Source organism: Pelodiscus sinensis, chromosome 6, assembly GCF_049634645.1.
Source record: "Pelodiscus sinensis isolate JC-2024 chromosome 6, ASM4963464v1, whole genome shotgun sequence".
Lineage (NCBI taxonomy): Eukaryota > Metazoa > Chordata > Testudines > Trionychidae > Pelodiscus > Pelodiscus sinensis.
Window position 1 is genome coordinate 104,493,593 of NC_134716.1, and position 19,479 is coordinate 104,513,071.

The 19,479-nt window shown below is 45.9% G+C and overlaps 1 protein-coding gene across 1 annotated transcript in view; it reads right to left on the reverse strand.

The window, feature by feature from the left end:
• The window catches only part of EGFLAM (EGF like, fibronectin type III and laminin G domains), a 127,897-nt gene that overhangs the window by 3,907 nt on the left and 104,511 nt on the right, over positions 1 to 19,479 (reverse strand). The window contains exons 17-21 of the mRNA XM_006139475.3: positions 18,418 to 18,534; positions 15,250 to 15,430; positions 7,652 to 7,730; positions 4,661 to 4,804; positions 2,232 to 2,315 (exon numbers count right to left, since the gene is read on the reverse strand). Of these exons, the coding sequence (XP_006139537.2) occupies positions 2,232 to 2,315; positions 4,661 to 4,804; positions 7,652 to 7,730; positions 15,250 to 15,430; positions 18,418 to 18,534 (605 nt within the window). The remainder of the gene's footprint in view (positions 1 to 2,231; positions 2,316 to 4,660; positions 4,805 to 7,651; positions 7,731 to 15,249; positions 15,431 to 18,417; positions 18,535 to 19,479) is intronic.

The window sequence follows — 19,479 nt, forward strand, 5'->3', positions numbered from 1 at the left end:
TGTCGGATATTTTCTGAATTTCCGGCTGGGCGCCGGACGAAAGCCTGGTGGGGGTGGGGCAGCGACTGGGAGGAGGGGCCACGACTGAGGCTGGGAGCCCTGTGGTTGCATGCAAAAGCCAGGCAGGGCGGGTGCCTTTGCCTGGCCTCTACTAGCAAGTAGAGGGAGTGCCTGCCGGGGCGTGGCCTGTTGGACTCCAGCTGTGGCCCCCCTGCCCCGCCAGCTCTGCTTCCCACCCCCTTTCTCCGGGTCCCCCTCCTCCAGTCCAGCCCCCCTGGCCTCTGATCTCTCCCCCCAGCTCTGCTTCCCACCTCCTTCCTGCGGGTCCCCCTCCTCCAGTCGAGCCCCCCTGGCCTCTGATCTCTCTCCCCAGCTCTGCTTCCCACCCCCTTCCTCCGGGTCCCCCTTCCTCCAGTCCAGCCCCCCCGGCCTCCGATCTCTCCCCCCAGCTCTGCTTCCTGCCCCCCTTTCTCCAATCCCCCCGTCCAGCCCCTGATCCCCGCCCCCCAGCTCTGCTTCCCGACCCCCCCCCTTCCTCCAGGCCAGCCCCTGACACATACCCCCTGCCAGCTCCACCCCCCTTCCTCCCGGCCATCCCCGTGGCCCCCCCCCCCCGCCAGTCTCCCCTCCCTTCCTCCAGGCCGGTCCCTTCCCCACCGCCCAGGATCAAGTGTGTCTGGTATTTGGGGAGGGTCTACCTGGTTACCCTACCTGGGAGGGCACCACGCGGCAGGGCTCTGGGGGAGGTAGAGGGTGTGGATGCCCGGAGGGAGCTGCAGTTAGGCTCTGGGGGGAGCATTCTGCGTTCTGGGGAAGGAGGGTGGAGGGGAAAGGAACTAGATTGTTGTATGTGGTTTCCTTAACTCTCTATTCCTGAGGGAAATTTTTTGTCTCTCTATTGTCACAGACACAGTTGCTAATAAGTATTTACCAAAATAATAGAAACTGGCATGATTGTTTGGTATTGAGTTAACAAATAAAATATGCAGAATTTTAAAATATCGTGTGTGGACTTTTCAATTTTTTGGCGCAGAATTCTCCCAGAAGTATTACAAAAATATGTTCAGTCTTTAGACCCTATAAATAGCTGCATGCATTAATCTCATTTGTCTACATGCCTTGCTACAGGTAAAATATGTTTGTTTTGTAACAGTGCCTGCTCTGAACTTTGTGAACACAGAGGGTGAAAGTGCTTCTTTTCCACCCCTCCATGTAGGAATATCAAATATTAAGTGGGCCATCATTGGACAAAAACTTTAACTGCCCCTTCTACCAATTAGACCTCAGAAGTCCTCAGCCTGTTGATTTGAGTACTGGAAGAGAGAAATAAAAATAGCTGACATCCTGGTTTTCGCCTTTTCCCACAGGCAGCAGGCAGATTCCCCCCTTCAGAGAGACCAGCCCCTGCCTCTACTTCTCAATCTGCCTGAGAGCCCCCCCACAGTCTGTGAACCCCCCTCCAAAGTCACAGCCCCGAGACCCTCTGCCCCCCTGGGTTGGCCTAAGCTTGGAGCCCCAATCCAGACCTTCTTGAAGAAGCCCCAGGCCCACCCCCTTTGTCCAGAGATTAGTCCCTCCAGCCTCCATCTACCCACAGGAACCCCAGACCAGATGCAGCTGCACCTTCCCTCCTGAGATCCCAAGCCGCCCAGCAAAAGCCACAGTGTGACAGCATCTCTTCCCAAAGAAGAACCTGAGCTTGTCATATGCCCCGTGCACATGCTGAAGCATCTGAAGAGGTAGTGACCACTACTCAGCTTCTCTCTGGAGTCCAGGGAGCTTACTAATGAACCCAGGAATCTGAAGGGTGCATACTGCCACCTCAGTTACCCCAGAGCCTGCCTGGGGCATAATACAAGAAAAACTTTCCCCCGCCAAATGTGCCACTGGGTAGCCAGTGGCAAGTGCCAAGGGAGGCAGTGCCTCCCCTGGCCTATTATACCCACCACCCTGGCCTTTTTCAGCCTTTGGTATCTCTCCCATGCTCCATGAGTTCTCCAAGAGAGAGCTCTTCAGCCAGTGTCTTAACTATTCTAGCCTGTATTTCACCAGGCCCTTCTGACTCAGACATTTAACCTCTTGAAGTGGCAGTGGGGCGGCTAGGCTTTGAAGAGCTGGATCTTACCATTTTCTTCTGTTCTAAGTTTCTTAGCTGGTCACCTCTCTGATGCAATCTCCAACATGGCTTCTAGATAAGTGAGGCTTTATTGTTAATATGAAGCTGGACTTACCGAACTGCCTTTACTCTGTGCCACCTGCCATCGTTGAAAGAGCCATTCACCATAATGGAAGCAAGACCACTGCCCAGATTGTAGCTACAATGTTAAAAACAAGTAGACATTATTTACTGCCATTATAGGACCCTGAATCCCTAACATATTGTCCAGGGAGCCTCACCCACAGCTTTGATTTGACCATCTCAGCTCCACTGTGCAGCACGATCCACGGGGGAGGGCTGGGTCTCCCTTTGAAGGTACCAATGCTGCACTTTTCTTGGATGGAGGGAAAGTGCAGGGTACCATATGACACTTCTTTACTCTCCAAGGGCTAGAGGGTGCTGTTTCCACAGCACTGCTAGGCCAGCAAGTGAGACCAGCAACAACAGCGGGAGCTCCTGTATGACTAAACAGCTCAGGAATAGCTTGTTAGGGTCACGTATTATAGGCATGACTGAAACAATCTGAAACACACACAGGAATCATTTGTATTTAGGGGAGAACAATACCTTAGGATGTCAGTGAGAGGTGTGGCCCTGTGCTCGGAGCACAGGGCAAAGAACTCCCCCATTTCAATGTCACTGTCCCTGGGTTCATCTACAGCTAGGACTGTCAAACTTCATTGCAGTGCATATGCCAGAAGGGGGAACTGAAACCTGAGCCCCCTCACGTCCTATGGTTCAGGATGGGTCGGGGGAACAAAGCCCAAGCCCCACTGCCCTGTGTAGGGGAGCAAAAACTGAAGCCCAAAGGCTTCAGTCTCAGGCAGAGGACCTGTAACCTAAGCCCTACCACTCCCCCACCCTGCCAAGCCCCAGCAAGCCCTGGCAACCCTGCCAAAATGGGGTCTCATCTCAACCCACAGTTTGAGAACCACATGTCTACAATATGCAGACTCTGTCCTCACAGCTATACTGACAGAGGTCTGTAGACAGAAGGGCTATGTCTACACTCGCGGCTTCTTGTGCGAGTAATATGCAAATGAGGCTAAGCGTGGAATATTGCTGAGCCTCATTTGCATACCTAATGAGCCACCATTTTTTTCAGAAGAGGCTCTTGCGCAAGAAGGAGCATCTACATTGTCCCCTCTTGTGCAAGAAAAACCCTCTTGCGCAATGCCGTTACAGCTATTATTTTTCAGGAAGAACGGCATTGCGCAAGAGGGTTTTTCTTGTGCAAGAAGGGGAAGTGTAGACGCTCCTCCTTGCGCAAGAGCCTCTTCTGAAAAAAATGGTGGCTCATTAGGTATGCAAATGAGGCACGGCAATATTCCACGCTTAGCCTCATTTGCATATTACTCGCACAAGAAGCCGCGAGTGTAGACATAGACAAGGAGTTTTTTCTGCTGGTATAGTAATACCGCATGCCTGCTATGGAGCACAGAACTAGGTCTTCCACATCCCAGGTGAGTGTCCTAGCCAGCAGGCTGTTGGAGAGATAAGGTGTGTGAGGATTCTTTTATTGGACACATTTCTATTGGTGAGAGAGACATGTGTTCTTACCAACAGAATGTGAACCGATAAAAGATACAGCCTCACACACCTTATCTCTAATATCCTGAGGACAACATGGCTACAACTACAAAGCATAAAACAGACTACTGCACAGTCTATGGTGGGTTGCATTCCCTATCTCCTCTTTGTTCAGTCCCTGCTTCAAAGAATATGTAATTATTTGGAAGCAGCGGCTGTCCTAATGATAGCAACGAAACCCCTGAACTGTTTCATCTACTGTTTCAGTTCCCTGTTTTGTGTACACTGAGACAGCTCAGATTTTTGCAAGGTTAACCACAGGAAACCACAGGAAAATGCCTTTGTAGCAACTATTACAAGATAAGCTTTGGAATGTGAAACACTATTTGTATCTGTAAGATTCAGCCACAAACAGATAAAACCAAAATGTTGATAATATAGTTTAGATGTTCATGTTTTTTTAAAGCTCTTTCATTGTTCACAAATGTGAACAGCTATAATAATATTTACAGGTGACCTCTTCCAGTTTAGTGTTTGCCTTAATTTGAAAATAAATTATAATACAGAAAGACACATTTCACCAATAAATATCCCACCAAGGCACTCTGGGGAAAGCCACAGAAGAGCTGTCTGAACACCTACAATAAGATAAAAAAAATCCCATGAGAGCACTTGACTTTTGCTGTGTTGTCAGATACTTCATAGTTTTATATTTTGGATTTGGGCAGTAAGATTATTTCAAGTTGAACAAAATCTGCTGCTTGACTCAGGGGAAAAATGTAAAATCAAGTAGCAGGGTACATTTCAAATACCCAGGCACGAGCCCAAGGGACCAAACATACATGGTCAATGCACAAGACCATGAAGTTATAATCCCAGGGGTCCTTGCTCCATGCTGAAGGGTAATAACATTATTGTATAGCATGGTGATTTGTGCACACTATGAAAATAATTAAACCAGTTACCAATTACCTGAATACTAATGCTCCTTCTTGAAGTCCTAAAGAAATGAAATCACTGTTGGGACGCATGGGGCTGTCTCCCCTCCACATCAGCAGACCATCCTTCAGGGTAGTCTTAAACCTCATGAACACATTTGACCGTGATCCTGAGACTCTGTTTAATTAGGAGGAAAAAAATCACATAGAAAAGTTATTAGATTTTTTCCCCTTTGAACGTTATCACTGTACCCTTCAATACAAGGCTCTTTAGGGACCTATTGGTGGGGCACTCTAGCCCTCAGTAAGGCATGATTTGATACTGTAAAACATATTTTACGCTGATCATAATTAAACAGCCTCTTCTCAGAGCAAAATTCCTGGGAATGCTGCTGCGATGTTGGAATTGTTGGTTCTATGAGGTGCACTGGCAGGAGCTATCATAGTCATGCAATTTAGCATAGCCCAAGGGCTGAGGGTACAGTGAAGGGTGACTGCTAATGTCTGCTACTTTGTTATTTGGCTCTTAATAAATGGGCTCAGCACCAGAGAATGTGGCCTACAGGCCCATAAGCATTATCAGGAAGTGCCTGCTGCGGCAAGTCATCCCATCCCACTGGGTGTAAATTCCCCCCACCCCAATCCCAGCCAACCCTGGTCTTTCAAAGATTCTGGGAAGCAAGGAGCCAGGGATGGACCCAGGGGCTATGTAGGTATAGCCAGGGGGCAGCTGTCTGCTTGCCCCTGATCCCAGGGAGCATACCTGAGCACGGAAGATGGGCTGCAGCTGGTGCACCAAGTGGTGCTCCAACCACCATCACCGGGATACCTCATAGAGCCAAGCCTGCACAGGACAGCCATGACTGGTCTGTATCAGTCACTGCAGCTTGGGGGTGGGAGGAGCAGTGCCTCTTGTTGACACCTCTCCCACATGCACTTGGCTGCCTTTGTCCAGAAGCACTGACCCAGGTGATCTGTGGATTGGGCATGGAAGCCCCCCAGATAATCCCTTCCTTGTAGCCCTTGTTGCATGCAAGGGCCATGAAACAGCTGCTCTTGAGCGGGGGAGGCATTGCCTCCACCTGTCTGCCCCTTCATGTCTAGGGTGTCAGATTGGGCTGACGGCTGATGGTGCCTCTAAAGCCCCAGTGGTCTATAACTATTTCGAAATAACTATGCCCAGAGTCACTCAGAGTAATTACTCCCCAGTGCTGCCTGGGCTCTACATCGCAGGAGTGTGTCCACATGAAGGGAGCCCGCCTCCGATAAATGTTGAGGTTTCCCTGTAGTGTGGACACGCTATTTCTAAGTAGTTATTTCAGGAGTTATTATTTTCAAATCAGTTATTCTGAAATAACTTCCTAGTGTAGACATGCCCGCAGGAAATAAACACAATTGTTTCTGAAACAGACTGATTCTTTCATTTTAACATCCAAAAAAAAAATCATAAATTTCATTCACTAATCCACCTGAAATTGCACCCTGGGCCAGAGCTCCAGGAAGAGAGAGCCTCCCCACCACACACCCCTCTTGTACATAATTCTGGTCATGTGGGATGCTGAGAGGTATAATTGCATCTCCCAGGACTGGCCCAGATGAGACCAATTGATGCTGTCCTGGAGCAAGAGTGGCTGCTTCTCCTGGGGTTCCTGGCTGGGGCACCCTACATACCAGAACCCCGTGCCGCTATCTCCTTATGCTTTCACTCCCAACTCTGCTGCTCTGAAGAAGACGAGTGGGCTGAGTGAAATCATACTGGGCCCCCACCTTAAGAAAATGCTGGTTGTGCACCTATCCCCTTCAGTGTCAGTGCCACTATCAAGTGTTGATGGGGCCAGGCCCCATGTACACGAATGAGGTGAGGAATGATTACAAACAATGGAGGGAGGGCAGGGTAATAGGAAGAGATTATACAGTGACTTTCCTTGGTGAGGGCATATCCTAGAGCAGCGGTTCTCAAACTTTTTGAGTTCCGGAGCCCTTTACATGCATAAAAATGTATGCGGCGCCCCAGCGCCACTGATCCACTGATTGCATCCTGGAGATGTCTCACAGAGCCCCAGTTTGAGAAACACTGTCCTAGAGATTTCAAATTTATTTTGCTTTTGCAGGCCTGATTTGGTAGGCAGGCAAGCTCTGAGCATACTTACTCCAGAAAGCAAGTTGAGCATTGTTTCCTGCTCCAGGTACTGCTCTGGAGCTTAGATGCCTGGCAGGGGGCATATTCAGAAGGGCTGCGTCTAGATTGGCATGATTTTCCGGAAATGCTTTTAACGGAAAAGTTTTCCGTTAAAAGCATTTTTGGAACAGAGCGTCTAGATTGGCACTGACGCTTTTCCGCAAAAGCACTTTTTGTGGTAAAGCGTCCATGCCAATCTAGACGCGCTTTTCCACAAAAAATCCCCGATCGCCATTTTTGCGATCGGGGCTTTTCTGCGGAAAACAAATCTGAGCTGTCTACACTGGCCCTGTTGCGCAAAAGGGACTTTTGCCTGAACGGGTGCAAAATAGTATTTCCGCAGGAAGCACTGATTTCTTACAGTAGGAAGTCAGTGCTTTTGAGGAAATTCAAGCAGCCAGTGTAGACAGCTGGCAAGTTTTTCCAGGAAAGTGGCTGATTTTCCAGAAAAAATGGCCAGTCTAGACACAGCCAAGCAGAAATAGGAACCTAGGGAATTTTAATTGCAAAAACTTTGATGCTTAGCAAGTTTTGGTACTATGTGATTCAGAGACAACTTAGCAAGGGCTTTGTGACTCCCATTTGGACCTGATTTTGAGATTTAGGTACCTAAAGGAGCAGTTAGGTGCTTAAGTCTGGCTCACAGGTCCTGATCTGTAGACCAGGGAGACAGTGCTTCGCTACCTCGTGGAGGTATTAAGGGGATAATCTCATGAAATTCTGAGAGGCACTCAGATGCCACAATGTGGCTTAGCAGGACTAACTGATACTTACACAACAGCTTTTACAGTTCAATGGTAAAAGACAAGCACACTCATTTAGGATCAGGGTCAGTGAATTAATTACCTTTTGAGGATATCCGGGTTATCATATGTGAGGTAACTACGGCCAATAAACTGTGGAATTTCAATGGCTTCTGTAACAGCTGGAGAAATGAAGGAGAATTATCAGCAAGTTGGCAGGAAAATACAGTGAACTGATTCAGCTTCTTTACTCCACGGACAGCCACTATTCACTGACACTAAGCCAAGCCTGGCAGCCTGGATACACTGCTGTGCAAAATAATAGAGCTGTTTTGTATCCAAGGCTGTGGAAAACAGTCAAGACAGGCCTCTAATGCTTATCCATGCCCTCACTCCTGCCACCCCTTTCTGACTACTTATGACTTTCTTTTCATATTCAATTTATCTTCTTGCAACGGAAAGTAGTTCCTAGCTGAAAGAGAGACCGTAGGGGGTAAAACGCTCCTGACGTCTTTTTTTTTTTAAGTAGTCAGTGTTTACAGCCTTCTCCTCCTCCCTCTTTCTGAGCCCTGATGCTCATTCAGCAGACATTTGTGGCTCACTATGCCTTCCCCCCTCCCTTCCCCACACTCAGGAAGGAAATAAATTGCATTCCCAAATCAAGTGTCCTCAACAGAGCATGTATTGTAAATGGTCTCTGGCCCACACACTATTACTGAGGGCTCTAGGCTCTGAGGGAGTGGAGGGGCAGCAGAAGAGTGCCCACTTTTCTCCTTCCAACCTCTTCCTGTAGAGGCCTGTTTTTTCCTGTCCCTCTGGCCACCCTCCAGTCTGATTTTGCCCAGCTGGGAGATGTGCCAGGCCATGTCTACACTTAGAAAATATTTCAAGGTGTGGGGGGATCGCTGAGCCACGGGTCTGTTGGTGGGTGCTGAGCATCCTATTACTGTTTTTCCCAGAGCAACACCGGAGTTGACACTTACGCTTCCTTGGCAAGTCCCAGGACAAACAACAGCAGGGAAAGAGCATGTGGCTGCTGTTGAGAGTGTGGGTCCAACTGCTCTGGCAGGCATTGTAAGCAGCAGCCTTTGCTCAGGGCAGTAGGCCGGAAACTCAACTCAAATTAACCTTGCCTCATTGAAAGTACAGAGAAGCTGGTTCATAAGAACATAAGAACGGCCGTACTGGGTCAGACCAAAGGTCCTTCTAGCCCAGTATCCTGTCTACCGACAGTGGCCAGCACCAGGTCCCCCAGAGAGGGTTGACCAAAGACAATGATCAAGCGATTTGTCTCCTGCCATCTCTTGCCAGCCTCTGACAAACAGAGGCCAAGGACATGGTTTCCAGACTAGCTCTATCCCCCTCCCCCACTCTCTTTCAAGTCATAAGAGGCTTCAGGGTCCTGGGAGCAGTTTAAGCCAGCCCTAGCCCGCCTAAGAACCAAAAGAGCCATTGACTGACATTGTTTCTAACTCACAGCTGCTCCTGTAAGAGTGAGACGTGCTTTTCCACTCAGTTTTCACTAGGAATGTTAGCTATCGGGTAACTGAATAGTCGTGTAGCCACATGAAATATTAGCGGTTACTTGCCTATTCAGTAGTCCCTGGGGGCAGGGCTGGCAGCCAGTGCGCTCCTGGCCCCACTCCCGGGGAGCCCCCTGCCACCTCACACTGCTGCCTCTGCATAAGGGGTCTGAGCTCCACGCACAGAAGCTGATCAGCAACAGCAGCCCCTGTCCATGGGAGGGGGTATGTGTGTGTGTGTGGGGGGGGGAGTGTTCCAAGCCACTCACAGACAGAGGCTAGTCCATGGTAGCAGCCACTGTCCATGGGGCTCTCAGACCCTCCGTGGACAGGGGCTGCTGCTGTGGACCAGCCTTTGTCTGCAGCAAGCCTAGGCTGCTGCAGACAGATATTGCTTTGCAGCAGCCTCCCCTACCCCCCCCCATCCCATCCTGCACTGCAGAGGCATGGGGGGGGGGAGAGAGACGGGGGAGCAGCACCACAGAGCTGATGCTGGGGGAACTGTTTTCTTAGCACTGGTGCTTGCCTGTTCTCCCCCTCCCCCCCGGGCTCAAAGCTAATTCCTCACAGGTCCTGGTTCCTGCTCCCCTCCACCCCCTGCTGCCTCTAATAGAGAGGCAGCACTTGGGGAGGGAGGGGAGGATTAGTCAATAAGATTAACCAATAAGCCCAGTCTTATCGGTTAATCGCATAGTCTACTGCACGTTAACATCCCTTGTTTTCACTAGCTACATTTCTAGCCTGAGATTTCTTTCTAGGCTGTGATTATTGTAGTGGTCCATAAATAAGGGAAGGTGAACAACTCATGGCTATTGCTTTGGACTAGTCATTTTCCCTTGTTTGGTGAAAAGAGGGTGTTTGTTTTGTTCTGTTTTGTGATATTCTGGACAAAATACTCATACTCAAGCAAGCCAGTAAAAAACAGTGACTGAGGTTGTTCATTCAGCATGCAGAGGGAAGAGGAGTATTGCAAGGCGCCCCTGTGGGCAGAGCTTTTGTGTGAATGTCCTGCAATCTGCTACTGTGCATCACACTTGATCGTATCCTTAGGGATTCCTAAACCAGAGAATTTCATTTCATCTGTGTGCGCCTTAGTATTTGCACCTCCTTCTCCAGCAGGTTTTAATGAACGTTTCAAATGATTTGCTGGACGTGCTATGCTGCATCCAAAGGATATGTATGGAAAGAGTTTGGCAGAATGAGTAACTACCTCAATTCTTGTATATCACTGCAGGAAACGCACTATTTTTTAACATTGAAAATATTATTAATTTAAATAACTTTTAGATGGCTGTAAAAACTACAGCATGATAATCCTCCCCCCTCGTTTCTATAGCACATCAACATTAAAATGCGTGCTATTCAGGTGGAAGTCTGTAGTTAAATCATTATCTTGGAAGACAGAAGATCCGGATTAAATTCCCAGCTCTGCCATAGACTTCCTATGTGATCATCAACAAGGCCTTTAGAGCCTAAAACATTTAAAATTATGCATGGCCATGAATCTTTACAGGATTAGGGCCTTACTCCCTCTGTGCCCAATTTTCAATCTTCTGGTTTGAATGTTATAGCCCCTTCTCCAACAACTTGTCTGCCCTGACTAAATAACAAAGTTTCTCAACATAGGGATTGTCTCCCATGTGTGTTTGTACAGTGCTGAGCACAAGGTGGGGGGAGCATAGCGTTGGCTGGAGCTTTTAGGCACTCCTGTTAATGCAAAGTTGGCATATTTTGTGCACTCTGAAGCCATTGGGAGTTTCGGTATGAATGCCACAGTAAAGTGGGAATTCAGAAGGTAACAAATGGCTTTTTTATCTGTAATGAAATTAGGAAAACTGTACAGTATGTCTGAAGGGGAAACCCTGTGTTGTGCAATGCTACTGAAAGACTGAAATCCTTCTCAGGTTCTAAAAGACATGGTATTATCATTGGCCCAGGCATTCACCACAGGGATGGAAACAGCTGCAGGCCAGACAGTGCAAGACAGTGCTAGGACTCTCCTCCTATTGCACACAAAACAGGGATGGCAGAGGCCTTGCATCCAGAGAGTACTGCGGGGGCACCATTAGTGCCCCATGTATTGCTCTTGCTGGTGCACACTTGAGCGCTTGGATTTCCCTACTCACAGCAATGCCGCCCTATGGTTCTGTCTACACCGAAGTTAAAAATCCGTGGCTGGCCTGTGCCATTTGACTTGGGCTCCTGGGGCTCAGACTAGAGGGCTGTTTGATTGCACGGCTGGGGTCTGGGTTGTATGACTCTACAAGCTGGGAGGAGCCCAGAGCTTGGCTGCAGCCCGATCCCAAATGTCTCCACTGCAATTAAACTGCCCCATGAGCCTGAGTCAGCTGGCATGAGCCAGCAGTGGGTGTCTAATTGCAGTGTCGACATCTACCCAAAGAGATACAATCTAGCCCTTTGTCTTTCTTAGAGCCAAGTCTCTGGTATGTACTTCCTTTGCTATTGAATCTGACTGAGCTAAAGCCACTTATTTTTTCCGTGACATCTTGTTACACCCTCGCCCTGTACAGATGTTATAGTAATAAACAGTCCGTCAGGCTCAGTTGCTAGACAGCACTATGCCATTCAAGAAGGGCCATGAATGACGACTCATATACAACTTGGAGGCTGTTAGCAGGCATGGGAACAGAACGATGACACATGAGTTTATAGGCAAGTAACAGAGAGAGAGAGATTGGATTTTCAAGGTACTAACCGTTGGCTTTAAAGCCATTTCATACTGAAGCCTATCTAGGTTAGTAACCAAAAAGTGTCACCATCCAAATGGTTTCCCAGGGAGCAAGTGTCCAAACACCTTCCCTAACTGAAACCCTTTATAACAGTCTTGGCAGAGAGGGCCCTGACTAAATGCACACGGTGAGCACTAAACTACACAGCAAGACTAAGGCATCTAAAATGAGAGTTACACATTTAAGTCCCAAATTTAGGCATCACAGGGATCCAACCCCCCTACTAAACTGCTACCTAACAATGGAGGTGCCTAGAACCCCTCAGCACCCGGACTGCTGGATTCTGGGATATTCTGATGTGCGTGTGTCTCTCTCCGGCTCTCTTGTCGAAGCTGTCCCACCATGAATAAATAATAAAAGGTGCACTGGGCCAAAGAAAGAAACTGACTCCACAGCCAAATGGTTATACTGAGAGGTTGAGAAAGCACATCCAAATCCCTTCTCCTCATCAGGGAGAGGGGGGAAATTGAGTTTTCCACATCCTTTAACCATGGGACTAAGGGCTATAAGGGATATGCCTTGTGTGGAGTTGGGTTTGCGCTGCCACCCTACTGGCAAGGAACAGCTTAGGTACGTGACTCCAGGAGAGGAGCTCCTGGCTTTGAATCCCAGCCAGAGATAAGCACTTCCTGCCAGCCTGGTTTTAGGCACCTAACTCCCTTCGAGGGATGGGGCTTAGGACATGTCACTTGCTTCAGTAGCTCCTATTTGCTAGTTTATATGCTTCTCTGCCTTTCATGCTGGCTTTTGTGGCTTTCATCCTCAGGTGCCATTCACTGAACAGGGCACCTAACAGCCTAACGCAGAGGTGGTGGACTCCACTGGGTAGCTAAGCCCCTAAAAGGTAGGCACTGTAATATGGAGCATTACAATTTCTAATTCCCTCTGGGTCCTAAGTGATCCTCCAGGGTTGGAAAGAGAGCAGCAGTGCAGGGTTCCACAGAATACTCTGTCAGCTGGTGTTGACGCTTTTTTTTTTCTGGAAGTGAAAAAAGATTTCACTTCTGTCTCTAGCACCGTTGGCATGGCACTCTCTGATGTTACATTTAAACACTAACATGATGAGGTGCGGGAGAATTACTGCATAACCTCAGGGGATATTTTTAGCTTGGAGATGGCAGTGTAAATCCAGCTATAACCTTGATGGAACAGGTGCACACAATGACAAAGCAATATTTACATATTTGCAGTACTTACTGTTAAAGCAGTAATTCCCACACTCTGCAGTGAGTCAGCATAAGACAAAACAAGAACATACCGATTTTATTTTTCAATGGTATTAAAATCTCAATTTTAATGGTCTGCCCTGTTTTAACAGGTTGTTCCTTCACTGAGATTTCTCTGCTTCGTTTTTCAGTGTATCTCTAGAGAAAGTGGTGGTGTGATGAGAGCAATATTCTTAGAAGCCAGGACATCCTCTTTCTGTTATTCATAGGCAATAATTTAGCCTCACATACTTAAAATGCACAAAAAATTAAATTCATCCCTTTGCAGAGGGTGTGCACTAAGTCTCTGATTGCATCAAATACTATTTAACTAGTATATCAGGCATGCACAGACTGCAGCAAAAAGTTGAATGTCACACAAAGGAAAAAAGAATAGTTAGCTTTTTGGTACTTCTCATAATTTAATATTCACCACCATCACTCACAATGTCTTTTACAGGAAAGATATAACAATGTCAGCAGAAAACTATTGATTCCTCAGCCAGTTAAGACATAAACGTACATGTCTTATGTACTCACATAGCATCTTGATTAAATATTCAAAGGTACCTTGATTAAATGTTCAAAGGTGTGTGACTTAGGGCAGATCTACACTTACCAGGAGATCAGTGCTGTGGCAATAGATCTCCAAGGGTTGATTTAGTGGGTCTAGTAAAAACCCACTAAATCAGCCACTGATTATGCTCTCGTTGACTCCAGTAATCTGCCAGAATGAGAAGCATAAGAGGAGTTGATGGGTGAGTTTCTCTCATCAAACCCTTGCAGTGAAGACCCCCACAGCAACTCAATCTAAAGTACATTGATTCTGGCTAAATAGCTGGAATTGCACATCTGAGGTCAACATTGCCCCCTAGTGTAGACTTGTACTCAGGGTCCCTTAGTCCTATTCTCAAAAGTGACTTAAAAACTGACAGATGTAAGTCTCATCAAATGAGGTGCTTTTTTACATAATCACCTCTTGATCCAAGAGGTGCTCTTAAAATGTCACCACAGAAATTTGATTAAAACAATTTTGAATTTTATCAAATATGTTTGTAAAACAATGTTCAGGGCACTGTAATTTTTATAAAATGTATTTGTGCTATTATTTTTAGAAGACAACGCTTATTTTTTTTCTTCATGACTAACTGAAACACCTACTTTTCATTTGAAAAAACATGTTTGAGATTAACTAAAGAATGAGATTTTAATATCCTGCAATTATTTCTAATGTAGCATGCTGGTGTAGTTCAATCATTTTCCTACTGAGTCACTCAAGATAATACTTGACAAAAGGGAAACAGCCCCATCTAGTGGAATAATACTGAGTACATGGTCTCTGTTTATGCAATCTGAACTCTCCGTCACAAGCCTATTTGTTTGAAATAACAATGTTGGCTCTTTGAGCAGAGAACAAAACTCTTTGAGGAAAAATTCCTTGGTGGTCTTCAATGTTTTGCTGTAGTAGAATTTGTACTTACTGTGAAATCAAAGGCTAAAAACAGGATTAGATCTCGATATGAATAAAACAAAATGTTTGTTAACACTAGGGAGGATAAAATTACAAAAGCTGTCAATCCTTGTGATTCAGGGTGTAAGATAATTACCAACTAGAGGAGAAGGGCTGAAATGCTCTCTTCAGCCCTAATTAAGAGCTGCTTAACTAGGGAGTTTTATGGCATCCTCTAAAGCATTCAGCACTGGCCACTGTGGGTGAACAGAGACCATGGTACCATCTCTGGATCACTGATCTGTTCTGAGACAGCAATTATAATGCTCTTAAATGCAGGCCTGTATGCAGGGGGCAGGGAGGTGCAAAGGGTGCGAATGCATCCCCCCATGGTCCTTCCTGGTTCGCCATGGGGCCAATTCTGGACAGTCTGGGAAAGGCAGAGGCGGCACACTTCCAGCCTCCCTCCCCTGTGATCTGCAGCTGGAGGAACCCTGGGGCTGATTCCCCACCCTTCTTCCCCTAGGAGAGAGGCCAGGGACAAGGCTGGGCCGTGGGGGCAGGGCAGCCACCAGTCCCTCCCACAGCTCACACACTCCCCAAAGAAATTCCTGCATACATGCCTGAAATGGCAGAAAGATGATGCCCTGGGTATGTGGGATGTGCAGTAACACAGAAGAAGTGCAAGACCCTATGATTTCTATTCTGTGCTAAGTCTCTCTATTATTTTTGGAAGAATTCTATACTTACAGATTGAAAGCAACCATTGTTACCTTTTTGGCAGTGCTGCCCATCAAAGCCTAAAGGGCAATCACATTCATAACTGTCCTTTTTGGGCATGCAGCTGCCCCCATTAGCACATGGAGAATTCACACAGGGATGGATAGTGTTCTCCACATTAACTCCAGAAGTGAAATCCTGCTTCACATCAATCATCCGGTCATTCAATATAATCTTGGTTTAAAAGAGAAGAGAAAATGATGCAGAAATCTCCAAATACAAATGCTCCCACTTTATTATTTTTATTACTCACTACTTAGCACTCCAGGGAAAAGCATTGTTTTGATAACTTGACCTAACAGCTGTTTATTGTCATCAATGAGCTTTCGAAGTTTAGCCTTCCAAAACATTTAGTTGTTTATCCTGAGATGGGTGAATACATGTTTGTGTGTGTTTCTTTAAAACACAAAGCAATTTAAGGACCCAAGCAGATAAAACCTGCCCAATATTTACCTGCCTTATGCTTAAACTTTAGTGCATGCTTTGTAGTTCAGCTGTGAGTCAGAACTAAAATATGATGTGAGCTTTGCTGAAGAAGTCAATTGCATCCTATGACAGCAGGACTATTTTGGAGAACATAACAGAAAAGTTATGCAGAGCAATGTACTAGAACAGTTTACTGCTAGTAGAGCATACTAGTATGGTCTACTGCTAGTATGTTCGCCTGGAGAATTCAAAGCTAGAAATGAGTAAAAGGCTCAGTGTATTACTTCTTAAAATATTGGAAGCAGTTCAGTTGAAAATATTTGTGAACCTATAGGATTTTACAAATGTGTCAGCATTTTGAGCTAAGAAAAAATGTTGCATTTTGTGTAACCTCATTTAATATATAACAAAATTATGCACAAGATGTCATAGTCTAATCTTAGTTACATCTGCTTAAATATGGCAAAAGTCCATTTGTATTAATAGTTTCACAGATTTTAACCCTAGAAAAAAAAACAGCATCATTAGCTTATCTGACCCCTCCATAATAAAGGCCCTAGAACCTAACCCAATAATTCCTGCATGACGCCCAGGATTTCTTTTTGAATTATAGCATACCTTTTTGAAAGATATCCAATCTTGACTGCAAGTGGTGGAGTGAGCTGTTCCATTGGTTAATTATCATCACTCTTAAAAATGTTCATCTTATTTTTGTCTGCATTTGTCTATCTTCCACTTCCACACATTGAACCTTATTATGCATTTTCTCCTTCATTTAAGAGCATCTATTGTCAGCAATCTCATCCCCACTTAGGTATCTGTAGATGGTGATCAAGTCCATACCTCAGCTCTGGAACTCCAGGTGGGCCCAGTGTGGCCCCAACCTACCCCAAACATCAGTGCCACCACTCTGAGCCCCTGATGGCATGCCTAGCCATCCTGGGCTATAGGGGAGCAGGAACCAGAAAGGAACTGCAAGAAGGGACCAAGAGATGGAGTGTGGGCAAGACCACACTAGGTAGTCTGGAGAAGCACAGCCTTCCCTAGCCTAAAATATCCCCTGCCCATGTGCTCAGTCAATTATTTCCCATTATCATTACATCTGTTTCAGTGTCACTGTATTCCAAGATGTAACCCCCAGCTTGTAAGAGTGACCCACATTTTCTGCTGCTAGATGCATGGCCTTGTATTTGGCTATATAAAAATGCAGCCAAAAAATGCAAAATGCACCTGGTTCTAACAAGCTCACCTTATCAAGCAATCAAGATAGGACTCTATCATGACATGTCAGCATCATTATTTACCTTTGCATCAATTTTTGTGTCAACTGCAAATTTTGCCAGCAATAATTTTGTATCTTCTTCCATGTCAATAAAGAAATTGAACAGTTGTGGCTCTAAAAACACCCCCATTGTATGACAATTCCCCATTTATGATCAATTAATCAGTTTTTAATCCATTTACTATAAGCAACATTACGTTGTTATTTAACCTTATGGAGATACTCACATCCTGTGCTCAGGATTCAGGGATAAGTTCAGAAGTGTAGCTAAGTTATTCTAAAGAGCTCTAGAGGAAGCCTGTACTGAGGTAATTTATATTTTCTTCTGGCCCCCCATTGCATTTTATACCAATTTAGTTTGCTTACAGATGATTACATGAAACATCCCTTCCGAATTTTGCTCATTAACTGGTTGAGTAGGTAGGTGTAGCTCACACACCACAATGACGCAAGACAGGAGGGTAACAAGAAAAGCAACTAACAGGAGGTTGTAAGAGTGTATAAATTACAATATACAAAGTTACATTAGTCTTCATCCTACTTTGCCTTCTGCCTTACTAGCATGTAAGTTACATTGACAGTTCATTTGTCTATGCTTTGTCCATCACTGAGCATTTAGACTCTCCTTCTGCTCTCTTAATAACATATAGGCATCTATGGGTCTTAAGAGGTCTAACTTGAAGATTAACTTCGCATATCACCTCTGACTGTGGCCCAGCATGTCTGTGGTTCACTGGTTAGTACAGTACAGAAGATAAATAAAAAAAATAGCAACAACGCTTACTAATAATATGTCAATAGTATTAGGAAGAACATGATGGTCCTGATTATGAAACATATGTTTAAGCAAGGAGAAGTCAAGCACCTTGTGAAGATTTGCTGAGGTCAAGGAATGAAAACGTGGCTTGTCAGAAGTTTTGCCATTAACTTCAGTAGGGCCAGGATTTCACCTTAGGGGTACGTCTAGACTACTCCATCGATGGAGCCATGTAAACTAGTTTACCTGGAAGAGGCAAAGAAGCGGGGATTTAAATAATTCCCGCTTCATTAAAATAAACATGTCCGCCACGCTGTGCCGACGATCAGCTGATCTGGCACTGCGGTAGTTTAGACGCGGATCAGTCCACTGGGGAAGCCTGTGCTGAACAATCCTGTAAGCCTCGTTTCATGAGGCATAAGGGATCAGTCAGCAAAGGCTTCCCCAGCTGACCCATCCGCGTCTAGACTACCGCGCTGTGCCAGATCAGCCGATCGTCGGCACAGCACGGCGGCCATGTTTATTTTAATGAAGCGGGGATTATTTAAATCCCCGCTTCTTTGCCTATGCCGGGTAAACTAGTTTACATGGCTCCATCGACGGAGCTATGTAGTCTAGACATATCCTAGGTGTCCAAGTGTCAGGGATGCAGAAGACATAAAGCGAATGCACAGAGTTAATTTCAAAATTAAGTACCTTTTGAATACTTCCACTGAAGGGCTTCAGTATGCCAGAGTTCTTCTTCAGGTTATCATAATTAGGGACTCCACCAATAAATATGTCAGTGTTGCACTTAATCTGTGTGAAAGCTCCCTGTCAGAAATCAGAATCCATTTTTGTTAGATCAGGCTGCAACCATGCTACCATCTTCAGGCTAGCTTGCTTTATATTTTTAGAAGGGTGAGTGCCTTTGGTGACACATTTCATCTAGATGCACGCAATATATCCTTGCACCTTCATGGTAACGTGGAAGGGACAATGTGGACCTGTACTAAATGATGGTTCTGGATGGCTGCCCCATACCCCGCACTTTGAGATGCCCTGTGGTGGCCACCTCAACCATCTGTGGATGGTCCCCCATATTAGCTGCAGGGCAAGGTAGGCTGGGGTGGGCTGGCATGAGGCAGCAGCAGGGGCTGCTCCCTCACCACAGTGGTGGGAACTGGAGTTATCTGGCAGCCAGTTCCAGTGTGCCCACTTTCTCAGCCCACTGCACTCTGCTTCACAACAGCGGGGGGAAGTGAAGGCCCCCTGCTTGGGGCACTGGGAAATAATTGCCTCTGGCCCTGTGCCCCCATGGGGATGGCCCTACCCATACTAAAGGAAAGAGGTAAATGGCAGATGTGTCATGTGTCTCAGCTGGGTACTGGAAGGAGAAGCTGTCACTCAAACTACACCAGATTTCAGGTTAACTTTTTGGTATTAACTGGAAGGATTCCAGAAGTAAGGACACAATTATATAATTTCAGTTCTGCAGGAATTCTTTGTTGACAGCTTCAAAGCCAGTCTCTCTCTACAACCCAAGCATAATGTTCAGCTACAAAGTTTGCTTGTATTCAATAAACACTGAAAGATGTTTTTTACCCAATTATGTAAAAAGGTGTTTCCTATATTAATGACATAGTTAGAAACATTAATTAAATAAACTAATTAATTAATTAAATAAATAAACTAAAATACCATTAAAGGACAAATAAGTTACAGATATTTGTACCCCATTAATTAGATAAGCTGAAATACCATAGAGGGAACTCTTCA